The following is an 18,089-nucleotide window of genomic DNA, read 5'->3' as shown; positions in this document are numbered from 1 at the left end:
TCGCTGGTCCCGCCTGCGGTCTGGCACCCAGCGGGGCCTCCAGGAGCTTGCTGTCTCCTCGGGGGGCAAGTCCCATCACCTCTGGCTCAGCGACCGTGGGGAGGGGCCGCACAGGCCGGGCCGGGCTGCTGGGCGCGGCAGCAGCAGGACAAGGTGGGTTCCAGTGACGGTCACACGGGGGTCGGGTCAGGGAGGCCTGGAGGCCCAGGGGAGAGGCTGCCACACTCACCCGGGCGCCGAGGCTGGGAGGCAGCGCCCCCTCCGCCCTGCCCTGCCCTGCCCAGGCGGGGCCCCGAGGTCGGCAGAGCCCGTCCGAGCCTGTGAGGGGTCACCGCTGCCCCAGAGGAAGGGGCAGAGGCCGAGCAGCCACTTACCTGGGCCCGCCGGGTCACCGAACCTCCGGAGACGGCCGCTGGGTGTCCGCGTGACTCCTAGAGGCAAAGGCAGAGGGCAGAGGTCACGAGAGGCCTCGGGAGGCGGTAACACTGGCACCTCCTCCCTCCGGCCCTGCGGGGGCTCCGGAACCAGAAAGTGGTCCCTGGCCAGGCCAGAGGCCCTCGTCCTCCCAGGTGACACCTGGACCCAGCAGCCATCTGCAGCGACAGCCGCCACCGTCGGCGCTGGCCGGGCCCTGGGCAGAGCCTTCACACACATTTTCCCACCGAACCCTCCCTTCGCCATTTTGCCGATGAGGGCGCTGGGCCTCCACGGGGTTGAGTAACTGGTCAAGGCCGCACGGCTACGAGGAGTTGAGGCCGGAAGACACCCAACTCCATCAAACGCCCAAATCTGGAGTTGGGCACGTGTGCCAGGCGCCGGGACTGTCGGCGGGATGGAGAGAGGAGGGGGCGCCAGGCAGCCCCAGGTGTGACCCTGTCTACCTGTCTTGGGACGGGGTTTCCTGGGGACGGGGCTGCCACAGGGGCCACGGGGCTGGATCTGGGCTGGGTTGGAGCCGTCCTCTCCCCCACCCCCCGGGAGACAAGAACAGAACCGGATTCCGTGGCCTCGAGCTGCAGGGCGCCCTCCCCGTGCACACGCCTCGCCCAGCACTGCAGCCTCGGAGGCTTATGGCCCGCAAGCCCCGACTTGAAGAGATTTGCTGAGGTGCTAAGCCGCGTGCACCCGCACGGCTGCCAGGTCGCGTGCTCTGGGGGTGTCATCGGGGTAACCAGGCCCGCCTTCAGCAAGCTGTGCCCAGCGAAGGCCTTTCCCGCCAACAGCAAGGCAAGCTGCTCAGGGGGGTCCAGGCTGCAGCCCCCCATCTGACAGCCCCTCCCGCAGCCTTCCGGACAGGCTGTCGTCTCGTTCGAGCCTGCATTCACTCGTTCCACAAACACAACCCGAACCGAGACCCGCGGGGCCTGAAGGCTACCAGCAGCGCCTCTAAAGGGCCCAGAGCCCCCGGCAGGCGGGTAGGGACCACCATGGGGGGACCAGCAGACCACGCCGACCCTGAAGGGGGGCGGGCAGTCACTGCGCACTCACAGCCACGGCCACTGGCCCGGGCTCCGTGGCCGCCGAGGGCTGGGAGGAGAGGCTGCGCTGGCCCCGAGGAGGCTGAGGCCAGGAGGAGGCGGGCCGTCCCAGCCCCACTTGTCCGACACCCACCGGGCCCTGCTCTGGCTCTGGGCAACGGCAAAGGAAGAGGATCTGTCCGGAATACCCTCCCCCGCGCCCCACCGGCAGGCATTTGAGCCCCAAGAACCCGCAGGGCTCCCATCTTCCCAAACTGATGGGGGACGGTAGTTTTTATTTTATTTAGTTCATTTTTCCAGTTGCCCAGAACACGTGGCACCGAGTAGGTGCAGGGCATGCTCCCCGCGAATGAAGGGGGAGCTGTGTGGCCGCGGTGCCTGCACCTAACACGCTGCTATGTCCCAGAGACCCCCGGCCACCCCATCCCCAGACCTGGTTATGCAGCCTGCGGCCAAGCCCCCAGGGTGCAGGGGCAGCTGGAACGTCTCCCAGACACCAAGGGCTCAGGAGGTCCAGCCGAGAACTTATTTTTATGTGATTTCAAAATAAAACATTCGGAAAGAGAGGAGACAATGTGAGATTCAGCTGCTGGCATCATCCCAGACCACCAGGTACAGTTCTACTGGGTACAGCCCACCAGGCACAGCTCACCAGGCACAGCCCCCCAGGCACAGCCCCACCAGGTACAGCCCCACCAGGTACAGCCCACCAGGTACAGTTCTACTGGGTACAGCCCACCAGGCACAGCCCCCCAGGCACAGCCCCACCAGGTACAGCCCCACCAGGTACAGCCCACTAGGTACAGCCTCACCAGGTACAGCCCCCCCCCCCCGGCACAGCCCCACCAGGTACAGCCCCCCCAGGCACAGCCCTCCAGGCAAAGCCCCCCCAGGCACAGCCCCCCCAGGCACAGCCCCCCCAGGCACAGCCCCCCAGGCATAGCCCCACTGGATACAGTTCTACCAGGCACAGCCCACCAGGCACAGCTCACCAGGCACAGCCCACCAGGCACAGCCCCCCAGGCACAGCCCCACTGGATACAGTTCTACCAGGTACAGCCCCACCAGGTACAGCCCACCAGGCACAGCCCCCCAGGCACAGCCCCACCAGGCACAGCCCCACTGGATACAGTTCTACCAGGCACAGCCCACCAGGCACAGCTCACCAGGCACAGCCCACCAGGCACAGCTCACCAGGCACAGCCCACCAGGCACAGCCCCCCCGGCACAGCCCCACTGGATACAGTTCTACCAGATACAGCCCCACCAGGTACAGCTCACCAGGCACAGCACCCCAGGCACAGTCCCCCCAGGCACAGCCCCACTGGATACAGTTCTACCAGGCACAGCCCACCAGGCACAGCTCACCAGGCACAGCCCACCAGGCACAGCCCCCCAGGCACAGCCCCACTGGATACAGTTCTACCAGGTACAGCCCCACCAGGTACAGCCCACCAGGCACAGCCCCCCAGGCACAGCCCCACCAGGCACAGCCCCACTGGATACAGTTCTACCAGGCACAGCCCACCAGGCACAGCTCACCAGGCACAGCCCACCAGGCACAGCCCCCCCGGCACAGCCCCACTGGATACAGTTCTACCAGGTACAGCCCCACCAGGTACAGCCCACCAGGCACAGCCCCCCCGGCACAGCCCCACTGGATACAGTTCTACCAGATACAGCCCCACCAGGTACAGCTCACCAGGCACAGCACCCCAGGCACAGTCCCCCCAGGCACAGCCCCACTGGATACAGTTCTACCAGGCACAGCCCACCAGGCAGAGCTCACCAGGCACAGCCCACCAGGCACAGCCCCCCAGGCACAGCCCCACTGGATACAGTTCTACCAGGTACAGCCCCACCAGGTACAGCCCACCAGGCACAGCCCCCCAGGCACAGCCCCACCAGGCACAGCCCCACTGGATACAGTTCTACCAGGCACAGCCCACCAGGCACAGCTCACCAGGCACAGCCCACCAGGCACAGCCCCCCCGGCACAGCCCCACTGGATACAGTTCTACCAGGTACAGCCCCACCAGGTACAGCTCACCAGGCACAGCACCCCAGGCACAGTCCCCCCAGGCACAGCCCCACTGGATACAGTTCTACCAGGCACAGTCCCCCAGGCCCGCAGACAGGCGCTGGCCCACGTGTCCTGGCTCTCCCCTGGGTACATAATTTGGGGAGCCGGCAGGAGAGAGAAGACACAGAGGAGTGAAGGCCTTTTCTTCTTCCCTTTCAACCAAGTTGTTATGATGGAACCTGATCAATCACGAGGTTGAAATGGCTAAACAGGCTGAGACTCTAAACAGACTGGAGCTCATGCGCTGTTATTATTGTGTTGCCAGGCACTGCGCCTGCGCCCACCGGTCACAGAGCCACTGTCTGCACCCACGGGCATGCTCCCCACCCCCCTCGGGGCTCACACAGCCCCGACACCTTAACCTGAGGAGAGGACAGAGGAGGAGCTATCCCGTCCCTGGGGGAGATCACACACACACACACACACACACACACCACCGCTGGGCACCAACAGTGACTGGGCTGGACAGTCCTCCAATAGTCAGAGTCCCTCTGTCCCCAAAGAGGGCTGTGAGGAAGAGGCTCGGACATCCTGCACACACACCGGGTCTACAGGAGCTCATCTACAGAAAATCAGTTCCCTTTTTCCTTAAAACCCTTGCGAGTCCCTCAGGACCCACCTCTCTCTGCCGGCCCTTCCCCTGTGAGCCCAGGAGGGGGCCCCAGGACACACCTTCCCCCTCCTCCACAGCAGCGTTTGCTCACAGGAGCGGTGAGGGCTGAATCAAAGTCAAGGGCTGGGTGGGGAGTGAAGAGTGAATTCCAGGCTTATCTTCAGAGGAACCGATAAGGAGATAAGCCTCCTTCTGTTCTCTACTCTCTGCCCTTGGCCTTTGCTCCCTGTGGGGTGCGCACTGGGGGCCTGTGGGGTGCGCACTGGGGGCCTGTGGGGTGTGCACTGGGGACCTGCGGGGTGTGCACTGGGGGCCTGTGGGGGGTGCATACTGGGGACCTGCGGGGGGTGCATACTGGAGGCCTGTGGGGTGCATACTGGGGACCTGTGGGGTGAGCACTGGGGGCCTGTGGGGTGTGCACTGGGGGCCTGTGGGGTGAGCACTGGGGGCCTGTGTGGTGCGCACTGGGGACCTGCGGGGTGCGCACTGGGGGCCTGCGGGGTGCGCACTGGGGGCCTGTGGGGTGTGCACTGGGGGCCTGTGGGGTGCGCACTGGGGGCCTGCGGGGTGTGCACTGGGGACCTGTGGGGTGTGCACTGGGGGTCTGTGGGGTGTGCACTGGGGGTCTGTGGGGTGCGCACTGGGGGCCTGCGGGGTGCGCACTGGGGACCTGCGGGGTGCGCACTGGGGGCCTGTGGGGTGTGCACTGGGGAGGCGGACAGATGCTCCTGTGATGCTCCAAGCCCCCCGCCCCCAGTGCAGGGCCCCCTTCCCCACCCCAAGGCCGGCAGCTCGGATGTGGACTATTCATCTACAAATGGAACCTCTGGCCGTGGGAACGGGCTCCCACAAAAGGCTGGACGCTGCAGCAAGTTCTGCTCCCAGCAAAGCCTGGGGCCTTGCAGCCAGGGTCCCAGCCCCTTCTCTGACACCCCTGCCCTGCCACTCCCTCTGCCAAGTGCAGGGGCTGCGCCTGGCCTGCCAGCCGGTGCAAGGAGCAGGTGCCCCGATACAAAATGCCAACCAAAGGGGGCCACCGGCTGAGGCAGCGCCCTTGGCTTCTGTCTGGGTTTAGGTGGGGGTTGTGGCCAGGGTCGGGGTCAGGGTTGGGGTCCAGCTGCAGGGCCGGAAGCTGGAGGAGGCTAGGGCAGCGCCAGGTCCTGGGCCGGAGCTGTGTGTGGAGTAACGATCAGGAGGCAGATCCACCGCCAGCGCTTCTGGCTCTTGGGGCGAGTTCTTTCTGAACCTCCGTTTCCTCACCTACAAAACGCAGGCTCATGAAAACACTTACTGAGCATCGACCTCTATTCCAGGAGCTGGGACACAGGGTCACCGACAGGACCTGGCCGCTCTCCTGGTGGCGTTCAGGGCCCTGCAAGGAGCCTGCCCACGGGTCCCCGCCCACAGTGGGGAGGTGCCAGCGGCTCCTGCACATGGAGAGCTCACCCCCAGCTGGCCAAGTCCATCACGTGACACCTGTGCTGAGCCCGGACCCACGGAGCCTCCCCTCGTCACCAGCCGGGCACCTGGACGCTGGGTCCCCCGTGTAAAATACGGGACAGTTAAATCTGCGTTTCAGACAAACAAGGGATGCTTCTGAGCCTGAGCACATCCCTCCCTCTGCACCGTCCCGGGCTCTCCTCTGACTGGCAGGAGGGCTGACCTCTGCCGTCCCAGGTCCCCCGGCTCAGGGACCAATGGGAGGCTTCGCAGGAGCCGCAGGGGGAAGCAGGGAGGGCCAGGCCCGGCCTCCCCCCTCTGCCTGGAGAGGGTTCAGGTCTGTCCTCTGAGGCTGCGGCTCCCGCCCGGCAGGCCCACTTTGGTCCGGTCTCATCAGGTGACTCTGGGAGCGAGACTTCCTCCCGGGCTCTGGGCTCCGCACCCAGCCAGGGAGGGGGACCAGCCTGCAGGCAAGGGGGCTGGCGATGAGCAGGTGGGGAATCAGGGCATTTCCTGTTCCTTAAACCTCTTCACAAAACGCGGCAGCAGAACTCGTGTCTGGTTTGGGGCGATCCCAGGAATGCTGGGACAGGGAGCATCACGGGCCATGCTTTACAAATGAATGACCTGGAGGAACCCCCGGGTCCCAGCAGCCCCCATCCCACTGCCCAGAGCGCGGCTACTGGACCGCCCGCCGCCCAGCAGCCCTGCCTCGGGGTCCCGGGCCACGGCCGCAGGCAGAGCGCCGCGGTGAGCTGGGGAGAGGACGGGTAAGTCACTTAAGGGACAGCCACTCTGAGGAGCCATGCAAGTTATAACGGGTGAGACCGATTTCAAGTGAAAGGAGCTGGATTGAAAAACGGTTTCCACGCGTCTGCCTGCACCGAAGGCTCTCAGGTTCCCTTCCCCGTCAAGGGCATGTGCCAGGGTTGCAGGTTTGATCCCCAGCACCGGTTGGGGTGCATGTGGGAGGCAACCAATCGATGTGTCTCTCTCATCAGTGTTTCTCTCTCTCCTCCCCTCCCTTCCATTCTCTGAAAATCAAGGGGGCCCGGCCGGTGTGACTCAGTGGCTGAGCATCAACCCGTGAACCAGGAGGTCACAGTTCGATTCCCGGTCAAGGGCACATGCCAAGGTTGCAGGCTCGATCCCCAGTAGGGGGCAGCTGATCAATGATTCTCTCTCATCATTGATGTTCCTCTCTCTCTCCCCCTCTCCCTTTCTTTCTGAAATCAATTAAAAAAAAAAAATTTTAAAAATCAATAGGGGTGCCCTAGCCGGTTTGGCTCAGCGAATAGAGGGTCGGCCTGGGGACTGAAGGGTCCCAGGTTTGATTCCGGTCAAGGGCACATGCCCGGGTTTTAGGCCCAATCCCCAGTAGGGGGCGTACAGGAGGCAGCCGATTGACAATTCACTCTCATCACTGATGTTCCTATCTCTCTCTCCCTCTCCCTTTCTTTCTTTTTTATTTTTATTTTTATTGACTTTTTACAGAGAGGAAGGGAGAGGTATAGAGAGTTAGAAATATCAATGAGAAACATTGATCAGCTGCCTCCTGCACACCCCCCCCCCCCCCCACTGGGGATGTGCCCGCAACCAAGGTACATGCCCTTGACCGGAATCGAACCCGGGACCCTTCAGTCCACAGGCCGACGCTCTATCCACTGAGCCAAACTGGTCAGGGCTCCCTTTCTTTCTGAAATCAATAAAAATATACTTAAAAAAAAATATCCTCCGGTGAGGATTAACAAAAAATAAAGAGGTTGCTATGGGGACCGCAGCTCTGAAAACACGCCGTGGCCCTCTGATAATCCGACGGAAGGCGCGTGTGGAGACACGTCCTGCGGGAGCACACGCAGCGCAGCTGTGACCCAGCGGCCTGGAGAACGTCTCCCGTTCACTTCCTGTTCACATTGTTGAGCAATAAGTCACGGGCAACGTGCACAACGAACAACAAAAGCAGAAGAGGAGGAGCAGAGGCGCAGGGTGTTTCAGAGCTTCCCTCTAGACCAGCGGTTCTCAACCCGTGGGTCGCGATCCCTTTGGGGGGCGAACGACCCTTCCACAGGGGTCGCCTAAGACCATCGGAAAACACATCTATAATTACATACTGTTCTTGTGACTCATCCCTATGCTTTAACTATGTCCAATTTGTAACCATGAAATTGGGGGTCACCACCACGTGAGGAACTGTATTAAAGGGTCGTGGCGTTAGGAGGGTCGAGAACGCTGCTCTAGAGGATAAAGTGAGGCCCAGGAATGGCAGCTTGAGCCTCAGCCCCCAGCTGACTCACTCCCCAGCGGAGGTCTGCCACGCCTGGGCCCCCGGCGCCCGAGGCAGCGCTGGTGATGCTGGCGCTGACAAGAACCCCCCCACCTCACCCCTGCCCTCGCTGGCTATGCCACACACGGTGCCCCCACGGCGTCCGTGCTGGGCCACCTCTGCAAACAGCCCAACCCCTAACCCTTAACACACGCCTGACCCTGTGGCTACAGAGCTAACGTCAAGCATTTATGACCGAGTTTTGCAACCCCCGCCTCCAGTCCCTCCAGGTTGACCAGCCCAGCCCTCAACGGGTCGGTCGGGCGGAAGATAACAGGGCTGGGATTTAACCCACTTCCAAGCGGCTGGGGTTTCGGGTTTCGGGCGAGTCATTCTCCCGCTGGGATCTGGTGGGAACAGGAGGCCCAGCTGACGGGGATGCGGGTCAGATGCCTCTGAAGGACAAGCCCCAGGCGTCCGCCCGCCCTGCTGCCCGCCCTTCCTGGAAACCGCTCCCTGCGAGCCTCTCCGACAGCACAGTGCACAGTCACCGCTGCCCGCATCCGAGCTGCTGCCCCGACATGCCTGGCCTGGCCGGGACGAGGGGCCCAGGCACGGCTGCCATGGCGGCCCCCCATTTCCCAGGTGCAGCCTTGAGGGGCAGAGGGTCCCAGCCACAGCCTAGGCCTCACTGCACACCCCGGAGCTGCTGGGGGGCGGGGGGGGCAATGCCATCCCGCACCATCCATCGGGAAAGAAGGCTCCTAGCTGGCCCCCCTCTGCAACCCAGGCCAGGAGGGCGGGGACGATATTCCCCCGCGGTTGGGGGGGAGACTGAGGCCTTTCCAGCCCCCCCTCGCCCCCTCCCCCGCTCCCCAGTGCTGCGAGGGGCCCCGGGGAAGCTGGGCCCACATGGCACCGGAGTGGCCGCTCAGGGTTCCTCTCCCCGACAAGGAGGCCCAGGGACTGGCATTCCTGCCGGGAGGGCGGCAGCCTGGGCCCGGGATCATCTTACGCCGCAGGCGGCCGGTCTCATCCTGCAGGCTCGGGCCACCCGCAGCCCGCTCGCTCGCTCGGAGAACCAGGTCAGATTCGCCTGAACAAAGCTCAGTTGTTCGCAGCTTCCGAGAGGCCACCGAGAGCAAAGCTCCCGGGAGCCGCCCCGCGGCATCGGCATCGGCTGGTGCCCCTCACCCAGGACTGAGAGAGACCGGGCCCCGGATGGAGATGAGGCCGGGGAACTGGGCTGGGAGCGGCCTCGCTCAGCCTGGGGCCCGCCAGGTCGCCCCCGGTGCTGTGCTGAGCTGCCCGGTGCTGAGGGACCCCAAGCCGGACTCAGGGTCCCGCAGGCGCCTCTGCATGAGGACCGAGCCCCCGGGAGTGGACTCAGGCCGGAGCCGGCACCCCCTCAGCGGGGCTGCAGTGACTCTGTGGGCCCAGGGCCCCGGCCTGACTGTGGCCCCCCTCCCTCCCCAGGGCCCAGGCCTGACTGTGGCCCCCCTCCCTCCCCAGGGCCCCAGCCTGACTGTGGTCCCCCCTCCCTCCCCAGGGCCCAGGCCTGACTGTGGTCCCCCCCCTCCCTCCCCAGGGCCCCGGCCTGACTGTGGTCCCCCCTCCCTCCCTAGGGCCCCAGGCCTGACCGTGGCCGCCCCCTTCCCCACCCCCCCCCCCGCCCCGCAGACGCCCCCAGTCTCCCTTCTGGACCAGCTGACCTTGGCAGCTGCCCCGGGGACACTGGCCTCTGCAGGAGACCATCCTGGCCTGGTGGCGGCTGTGACCCGTGGGCTCCATGGTGGTCCCGGGGCCTCCCCTCACCACTTGTGCCCATGGATGCCCCTAAACCCCCTGGCAACGCTCAACCCGGGTGCTCCCAGGCCGCTGCCCCAACAAGCAGAGGCACAGGAGCCCAGCGTGTCAGCGCCCACAGGCTCACACCCCTCCGCTGGGCTCTCCGCAGCCTCCCCTCCCCCACGGCCACCAGCAGGCCTGCCCAGCAACCCGCCCTGGCTCCTGGCTCCCCGGCTGGGCCCGGGCTGGGCCCTGAGCCTCCGGGGTGCTGAACCCTCCGTATCAAGTCCATCTTAAGCAAACTGCAGAGCCCACGCCAGGCTGCCCATGGACAAACAGCCCGGGAGTCTGGGAGGAGGGAACCGTCGGTGGAGAAGGGAGGGCTCCCTGCTGCTGTTGGGGTTCCCGGGGCCTCGGGTGAGGTGTCCTCTGCTGACACCCACCCGCACGTGGTCGCCCCATTTCCACCTGGACGTGGACTCCCCCCTACACCTGGCTCAGCCTGAACCCACGCGGGTGGGCGGGCTCACACTCAGGTGCGAGGCCAGGTGCTGGAGCTCGCCTTGGAACCCGCTGGGCAGGCTGCGGAGAGGCTGCCGGGCAGGTGGCCGTGGTCTGGGGGTGCCTCCTGCTCTGCACCTGGCTAAGGGGAGGCGGGCCCCAGGAAACAGGCTCAGCCAGCTCTCCCGGGATTGGGGGGCCTTGGGGTCCACAAGGTCCATGACCCTGGGCATGAGGCAACGAGAAGGGACGTGGGTGGGGGCAGAGGGCAAAGAAGAGGAAGAAACCCTGCCCTTGCTCCGGGGGGGCGGGGGAGGGCCCGCAGCTCCCTGGGGAAGTTCCTCTTCCTTCCCCTAAGTCAGCCCCTGAAGCGCTGGGTGGTGGAGGAGGGAGCAGGGACCCCAGTGCAGCCTCCAGCCCTGCCCTGGGCCTGGGGTGGGGGTGGGGGCGGTTGGGGGGGCTGTCACCACGGCACAGAGCTCTGTAACCTTAGGTAGCCAGGAATCTCCTGAGAGCCACAAAACATCTCAGAATAGCCCGGCCGGTGTGGCTCAGTGGTTGAGCGTCGACCTATGAACAGGAGGTCACAGTTCGAGTCCCGGTCAGGACACATGCCCGGGTTGTGGGCTCCATCCCCAGTGTGGGGTGTGCAGGGGGCAGCTGATCCATGATTCTCTCTCATCATTGATGATTCTCTCTCTCCCTCTCCTTTCCTCTCTGAAACCAATAACATACATGCACACGCGGACCAATCCCCCGTGTCCCATTTCTGTGGCTCTGGCCTCGGGTAAGTGCCCCCCATGCCACTGAGGGTCCCCGGGGAGTCAGGGCACTGAAGGGCAAGCTGTGTGGGACCCAGCACGTGCAGCGAGACACCCGACAACCGAGGGGCTCAGCCTGCAGCCCGCTCCCACAGCGAAGGGCTCCCCTCCTGGCCCCCAAACCAGCACGGGTGGGGGTGCGGGGAGGGTGCCAGCAGCCCCGGCGCCCTGGCCAAGGCGGCCACACAGGCCTCCTCCCCTTCCTGCGGCTGCTACGAATGAAGGCAACAGAGGCCTTTCTCAGCCTTTTGTGTATGAACTCATTTAATCTTCACAGCAAATTAGCAACAAATGAGGCGCCGAGATAAGTGCCTTGCCCCACAGCCAGCAGGTGCGCACCTGGGACCTGGGACCCAATCCCAGGAGCCCGCACCCTGTGGGCCGCACTGCTGCCGGCCATTGTCCGCTGGGCCCCGGGGGAACGACAGGGAACGACAGGCAAAGCGCGTCCAGGAAAAGCAGGGCCCGTTGGAGCTCCCCTCCCCCAGCACCCACCTGCGGTCCTCCAGCCCCGCCTGGGCCTTCGTGGGGTTTCCTGTGTTTTGCTTTTTTGTTAATTTTCACCCAACGATGTTTTTCCACTGATTTTTAGAGAGAGTGGAAGGGAGAGGGAAGAGACGGAGAGAAACATCCATGTGAGAGAGACACATCGCTTGGTTGGCTCCTGCACGGACCCCAACCAGCACCGGGGAACCTGCAACTGAGGTACATGCCCTTGACCGGAACTGCACCCGGGACCCTTCAGTCCGAGGGCCAACGCTCTATCCACTGAGCCACACCGGCCAGGGCTGGGCCTTCGCTTTGTGCCCCCCTGTAAAGTCCCTTTTCATTCTCCACCTACTCAACGGGTCTCACTCCTCACGGCCCAGTTCCATCTCGCCTGCCTCCAAACCTCCCATCAGGCCCAGCCTCCTTCTAGGGCAGTGGTTCTCAACCTTCCTGATGCCGCGACCCTTTAATACAGTTCCTCATGCTGTGGTGACCCCCAACCAGAAAATTATTTTCGTTGCTACTTCATCACTGTAATGGTGCTACTGTTATGAATCGTCATGTAAATATCTGATATGCAGGATGTATTTTCATTGTTACAAATTGAACATAATTAAAGCATAGTGATTAATCACAAAAACAATATGTAATTATATATGTGTTTTCCGATGGTCTTAGGCGACCCCTGTGAAAGGGTCGTTCGACCCCCAAAGGGGTCGCGACCCACAGGTTGAGAACCGCTGTTCTAGGGCATTCTGCAGCACGGGGCCCACGCTCAGGGGGGAGGGGTGTGAGAGCCACGCCTCCCCCGTGTCCTGCCTCTGCGTGAGGGTGCAAGTTCCCAGCAGACGAGGGCCACGGCCAGCCCTGGCGGCACCTGCCCACCACGGTTGGCGTTCAGTGAGTGTATATAGGCCCAAGGCACTGGGGATCCCCCCCAAAAAAACACATATTTTTAAAACTTCCCTCTTTTCAGAGACTCATGCGTGCTCAGCCCAGCTCCATGAGGACATTGTAATTATGCCATTTAGTCTCGAGCCCGTAAATAGGTCCAGCACAGTAACCCCACCCAGTCCAGGTGCAAGCAAAGGTCCTCGGATTCCCAAGGCGGCATTTTAACACCGCTCGCTGCCTTCCTTTCTTTCCCGCGCGCGACGCTCTGTGGGGGTGGATCTGACGTCTACAAGGTGTCCTGAATCATCATCTACAAGGTGTCCTGATTCGGACGGGCCACCAAGAGAACTGCAGAAGCTCAGACTGAGGCCGGGAGGCCACCTGCCCACCCGGCCAGCCCACACCAGCCTGCCCTGCGCCCTTGGCCCCCTGCCAGGAGGGGGGCCGACTGGACGTGCTCCAAGCCCTCCCCCCCTCATCCTCCAGGCCCCGCCCCGTTGGTAAACACAGGAGCTGGGAGGCTGCCCGTTCAAGAGCGGGTCCCTACTCACCCCATAAACTCCACTTCCACCCACTGTGAAAGCCTCATTTTTCCTCACTGGGGGAGGGAGTGGGCTGGAGGAGGGGAACAGCAAGCCGCTTCCCAGGCCCTCTGGCATCTCAAAGGTCCCCCCAGGAAAAGGCCAAGGACCTATGACCTGGGGGTCCCCGATGGCCCCCACTGTCCAGCAGGAGGTGAAGCGCAGGGAGCCACGGGCAGTCGGGGAGGGGCCGTCCTGGCAGCGATGCCCACAACCATCTCGTGTCCAGAGCATGCTGGGGAGGAGAGGCCGAGCGCCAAACCCCAGCACCTGCCACCTGGAACCCCCCCTCACACCAGCGCCCCGAGCCTGGGACGGAGCTGTGTCCGGGGCTGTGTCCAGGGCTGTCTGAGGGCCATGCTGTTTTCGATGCGGGGCGAAGGTTGAAATGTGAAGCCACTGACCCAGAAGGTGTTTTAGGGGGCGCCCAGAGGAACCTCTTATCAGAGACCTCTTATCAATGGAAGTTGATTCCTGGTCCCTGGCAGCCCGAGGGAGGAGCATGGCCTGCAGGGTGAGCAGGGAGATGTGTTTATTGGGCGGCTGAGTGGACAAAGGATCCCGCCTGGCTCCTCAGAGGAAAACCACAAAGACAAGACGAAGAAAGAGCCCTGGCGGGTTTGGCTCGGTGGTTAGAGCATCGGCCCTCGGACCGAAGGGTCTCGGGTTCGACTCCCGGTCAAGGGCAGTACCTGGTGGCCGGCACCTCAGCTGCAGGCTTCCCAGCCAGGAGGGCCAGCACCAACCCCTGTGTCCGTGTTCCTGCTCCCTCCCTCCCTCCCTCCCACGGCACCTGGAAATCAATGCGGGAAAAGCCCTCAGGTGAGGAGAATGGTCACCGAGGTACCTGCACCTGCCCTGGAGAACTCCAGGGAACCCCCCTCCCCACCCCGGGGAAGGGTCCTGGGCGCACTGAGAGCCCGGGAGGCCTCCTCCCCTGCGGGACTCAGACCTGCCACCCAAGTGGGGCCTGGTCCCATTGGGGGCAGGAATTTACCCGAAGGAAGCATGCAGCGCCCAGACCGAGGAGGCGGAGCCCAGAGAGTCCTCCACTCAGCTGCCCCCTCCACACACACACACACACACACACACACACAGTACACACACACACCCCTCCACACACACACACACACACACAGTACACACACACACCCCTCCACACACACACACCGTACACACACACACACACACACCCCTCCACACACACACACACACCCCTCCACACACACACACACACACACCTCCACACACACACACACACACACACACACAGTACACACACACCCCTCCACACACACACACACCCCTCCACACACACACACAGTACACACACACCCCTCCACACACACACACACACCTACACATACACACACCCGCGCGCACACACACACACCGTACACACACACACCACACACACACACACCCGCACACTGTACACACACACACACCGCACACTGTACACACACACACGCACACGCACACTGTACACACACACACACCTGCGCGCGCACACACACACACACACACCGTACACACACACACCACACACACACACACCCGCACACTGTACACACACACACACGCACACTGTACACACACACACACCCGCACGCACACACACACACACCCGCGCGCACACACACACACACACACCACACACACACACACACACCCGCACACTGTACACACGCAGACACACACACGCGCGCACACACACACGGTGCAGGACGGCCAGCCCAGCGGCCCCACGCGGGCAGTGGCTGACAGCGGCGGGGGGGGCGGGGGGGACCCGAGGCCAAGGCCAGAGGGCTCGGCGCGCGGCCTCCCCACCCCGCACCGGGAGAACGGGAGCGCTAACTCCGCGAGGGCGGCGATGCCGGGCCCCCTCCCCACGGGGCGCTGCGTCACTTGGCCCCGCGCCCCGGGTCGCCCCGGGAGTTCGGGACTCGCTGGGCGCCCGGGACGCCTCGCCCACCGCGACCGACCGCCGACCGCCGGGCTCAGGTGAGAAGGGCCGGCCCCGGACCCGCCCCTCCCGCCCCGGCGGCGCCCACCTGAGACCTTCTTCATGGTGCTCCGCGCCGCGCTCCGCAGTGTGCGCCAGGCCGGCGGGCTCCCGGCTCGCTGATCCCCGGCGGCGGGAGGCTGGACGCGGGGGCGGGGGGGGGGACGGCCCCGACCCCGCCCCTTCCCGGGCCGCCCCGCCCCGCCCCGCCCGCCCGCTGCACCTGGCCGACCCGCGGGCCCGCGCGCCCCAAGTGCGGGAGGTGCGCCCCCGGCTGCCGGCGCTGCGCCCGCCCCCGCGCAGCCCTGCGCGCATCCCTCCCCGGGCGCCAGGGGTTCGTCCCGGGCGTCGCTGCCGCTTTCCCTTTGGAGCCCGGGTGGGGCGGGCCTGCAGGTGGCCACGAGCGCCGGGAGCCGCCGAGCGGGCGCGGGGCACAGCCCGGGGTCGGACCGGACCGGCTGGCGAGGCTCCGCGCCTTCGCCGCTACCTCCCGGCAAGGGCAGCGGCACGGACTCTCTGATGAGCCGGGGCCTCGGGGCCTCACCTGGAAAGTGGGTGCGTGGGGCCCCGTGGCGCGTCCGCTCTGCGCCGGGTGCCGTGCGCGGTAAGCGCCATGGAAGCGCAGCACGGACTCGCGTGCTTCCGACGCGGGTAGTGCGGGGTCGGGGTGTGCGTCCCAGGCAGACACGGCAGCGGGAAGCTGTTTTTGTGCCGGATAGTTTCCCTAGTAAATGCCTTGTGTGTCCAGAGGCGAAAGCGCTGAGTTTTGTCTAGTTTTATTGAGGTGATGCCAGGGAGCCAAGGGTAGAGGCGGGGCCACGCGGGGAGGCGGGGCGTCAGGGAATGTGCCAGGGATACACACGCGTGGGCACTCCTGGGTTTGCCAGCGAGGCCCCGACTCCGTGGGCACACACCAGCTGAGCACAGCTCCCCTGCCCCTGCCCTCCACCGCAAATAGCACCGAGAACTCTCCTCCCTGTCCCTCTCCAGAGCGTGGGAACTTGTGACTGGGAACCGAGGCACATGTGGCCCAGCTGGTCTGTGGGTGCCCCACCCCCTTGTGAAGAAATCTGTCCAGCCACAGCCCTGCAAAGGAGCAGCCGGCCGGTGACCTTCCCCCCTGGCGGGAGCTGAGTGGACGCAGACTCCACCTGGAGCACCCCCAAACCCTTATCTGGGGATCAGTCAGAGGCTGAGGGAGGGAAGGGGTCGGCAGGGAGCAACCACAGGCCTGGGAGGGGAGCTGAATTGTGAACAGCTGTGCTTGGATTCTGGGATGGCCACACACGCCCCCACACACACACCCCCACACACCCCATGGGCACACACCCCCACACACACCCCCACACACACCCCATGGGCACACACCCCACGCACACTATGCACACCCCCCCACACACACACACCACACACACACACACACACACACCCCATGGGCACACACCCCCACACACACCCCCACACACACCCCATGGGCACACACCCCCACACACACCCCCACACACACCCCATGGGCACACACCCCCACACACACCCCCACACACACCCCACGGGCACACACCCCCACACACACCCCCACACACACCCCATGGGCACACACCCCACGCACACTATGCACACACCCCCCCCCCCCCCACACACACACACCCCACACACACCCCTACACACACACCCCACGGGCACACACCCCACACACACAATTGCCACTTGCACCAGAGGCTTAGCTGTGTCTGGTTCTGGCCGGTAGCGTGATGATTCGACCCTAACGCTAATCCTGTGGGTCCCACACCCAACCACCTTTCAAGAATCCAGCGAATGGGCACGTCGTTGGCTCATGTCGGAGGTGCCCTGGTGCTCACCCATGGGCGGAGGAGAGGGACCTGGAGTCGGCCCCTCCGTGGGTCCAGGACCGTTACCGCGAACACTCGGCGCACGGAGATGGTCTGAGGGAAGAGATAGTGACGTGGGCTCAGCTCCGGCCCTGGTGCCGAGGGTGTGCCTTCCGGGGTCTGGGAGTGAAGATTCGGCCGACATTTACAGGTATGTTATCTCAGATGCCCGAAGACAACAGACAGCTCCAAGGTAAAGGCTGACCTTTGCCCAGGAAGCTACCGGCCTAGACGTGACCACCCACGATGCCCCGCTTTGCGTTAGGAACACTGATGTTCCCACCGCCCTGTGGGGTTACTGCGCCTCCCCTGAGCTTGTCGGGGGAGCGTGTGGCCCCTTTTTCGTCCACGAGGCAAAAGGAGACGGTAAGCAGAGGGGCCAGGAGCTGGGGGAGGAGGAGGCAGAGGCCGGTGGAGCTCAGAGGCTCAGGCAGCGAAGCCACCCTGTCTGACATTGTAATGGTGGGCACACGCCATTAGACATTCGTCAGATAGAATGTGCATCCCCAAGAGCGAACCTAATGTGCGAGACAGGCTCCGGGCAATAACCATATATTAATATTGGCTCCTCAGTTGTAACAAAGATTCCTCATGGTAATGAGACCTTAGGGGAACAGGGGCTGGGGGTGCATATGGGAACTCTGTACGCTCCAGTTACTATTTCTGTAAACAGAAACTGCTCAAAACAAAGTCTGTGCAGCCCGGCTGGTGTGGCTCAGTGATTGAGCATCGATCTACGCACCAGGAGGTCATGGTTCAATTCCCCGTCAGGGCACGTGCCCGGGTTGTGGGGTGTGCAGGAGGCAGCCGATCAATGATTCCCTCTCATCATTGATGTTTCTCTCTCCCCCTCTCCCTTCCTCTCTGAAATCAATAAAATATATATATATATATAATATATATATTTTTAAGCCTGTTAATCTTTTTTAAAAAATATATTTTATTGATTTTTTACAGAGAGGAAGGGAGAGAGATAGAGAGTTAGAAACATCGATGAGAGAGAAACATCGATCAGCTGCTTCCTGCACACCTCCCACTGGGGATGTGCCCGCAACCAAGGTACATGCCCTTGACCGGAATCGAACCTGGGACCTTTCAGTCCCAGACTTTTCAGATAGACGCTCTATCCACTGAGCCAAACCGGCTACGGCCTGTTAATCTTTTTAAAGGCCTCTGGGTACGGTTTTATTTCATGGAGATTTTAAATTAATAGGCAGCGCACCCCCCTCCCCCACGTTTTCCAA

General features: G+C 63.6%; 1 protein-coding gene across 1 annotated transcript in view; it reads right to left on the bottom strand.

Annotated features, from left to right (window-relative positions):
- Positions 1-15,072, bottom strand: part of SEPTIN9 (septin 9) — a 120,973-nt gene extending 105,901 nt beyond the window's left edge. The window contains exons 1-2 of the mRNA XM_070393431.1: positions 15,006-15,072; positions 375-431 (exon numbers count right to left, since the gene is read on the bottom strand). Of these exons, the coding sequence (XP_070249532.1) occupies positions 375-431; positions 15,006-15,021 (73 nt within the window). The 5' untranslated portion in view covers positions 15,022-15,072. The remainder of the gene's footprint in view (positions 1-374; positions 432-15,005) is intronic.
- Positions 15,073-18,089: the final 3,017 nt, after the last annotated feature.

The sequence above is a fragment of the Myotis yumanensis genome, unplaced genomic scaffold (genome assembly GCF_028538775.1).
Source record: "Myotis yumanensis isolate MYYU_CA2020_CCGP unplaced genomic scaffold, mMyoYum1.0.hap1 SCAF_16, whole genome shotgun sequence".
Taxonomy (NCBI): domain Eukaryota; kingdom Metazoa; phylum Chordata; class Mammalia; order Chiroptera; family Vespertilionidae; genus Myotis; species Myotis yumanensis.
The sequence above is the reverse complement of the archived record's forward strand: the minus strand, read 5'-3'. Positions and strand labels throughout refer to the sequence as shown.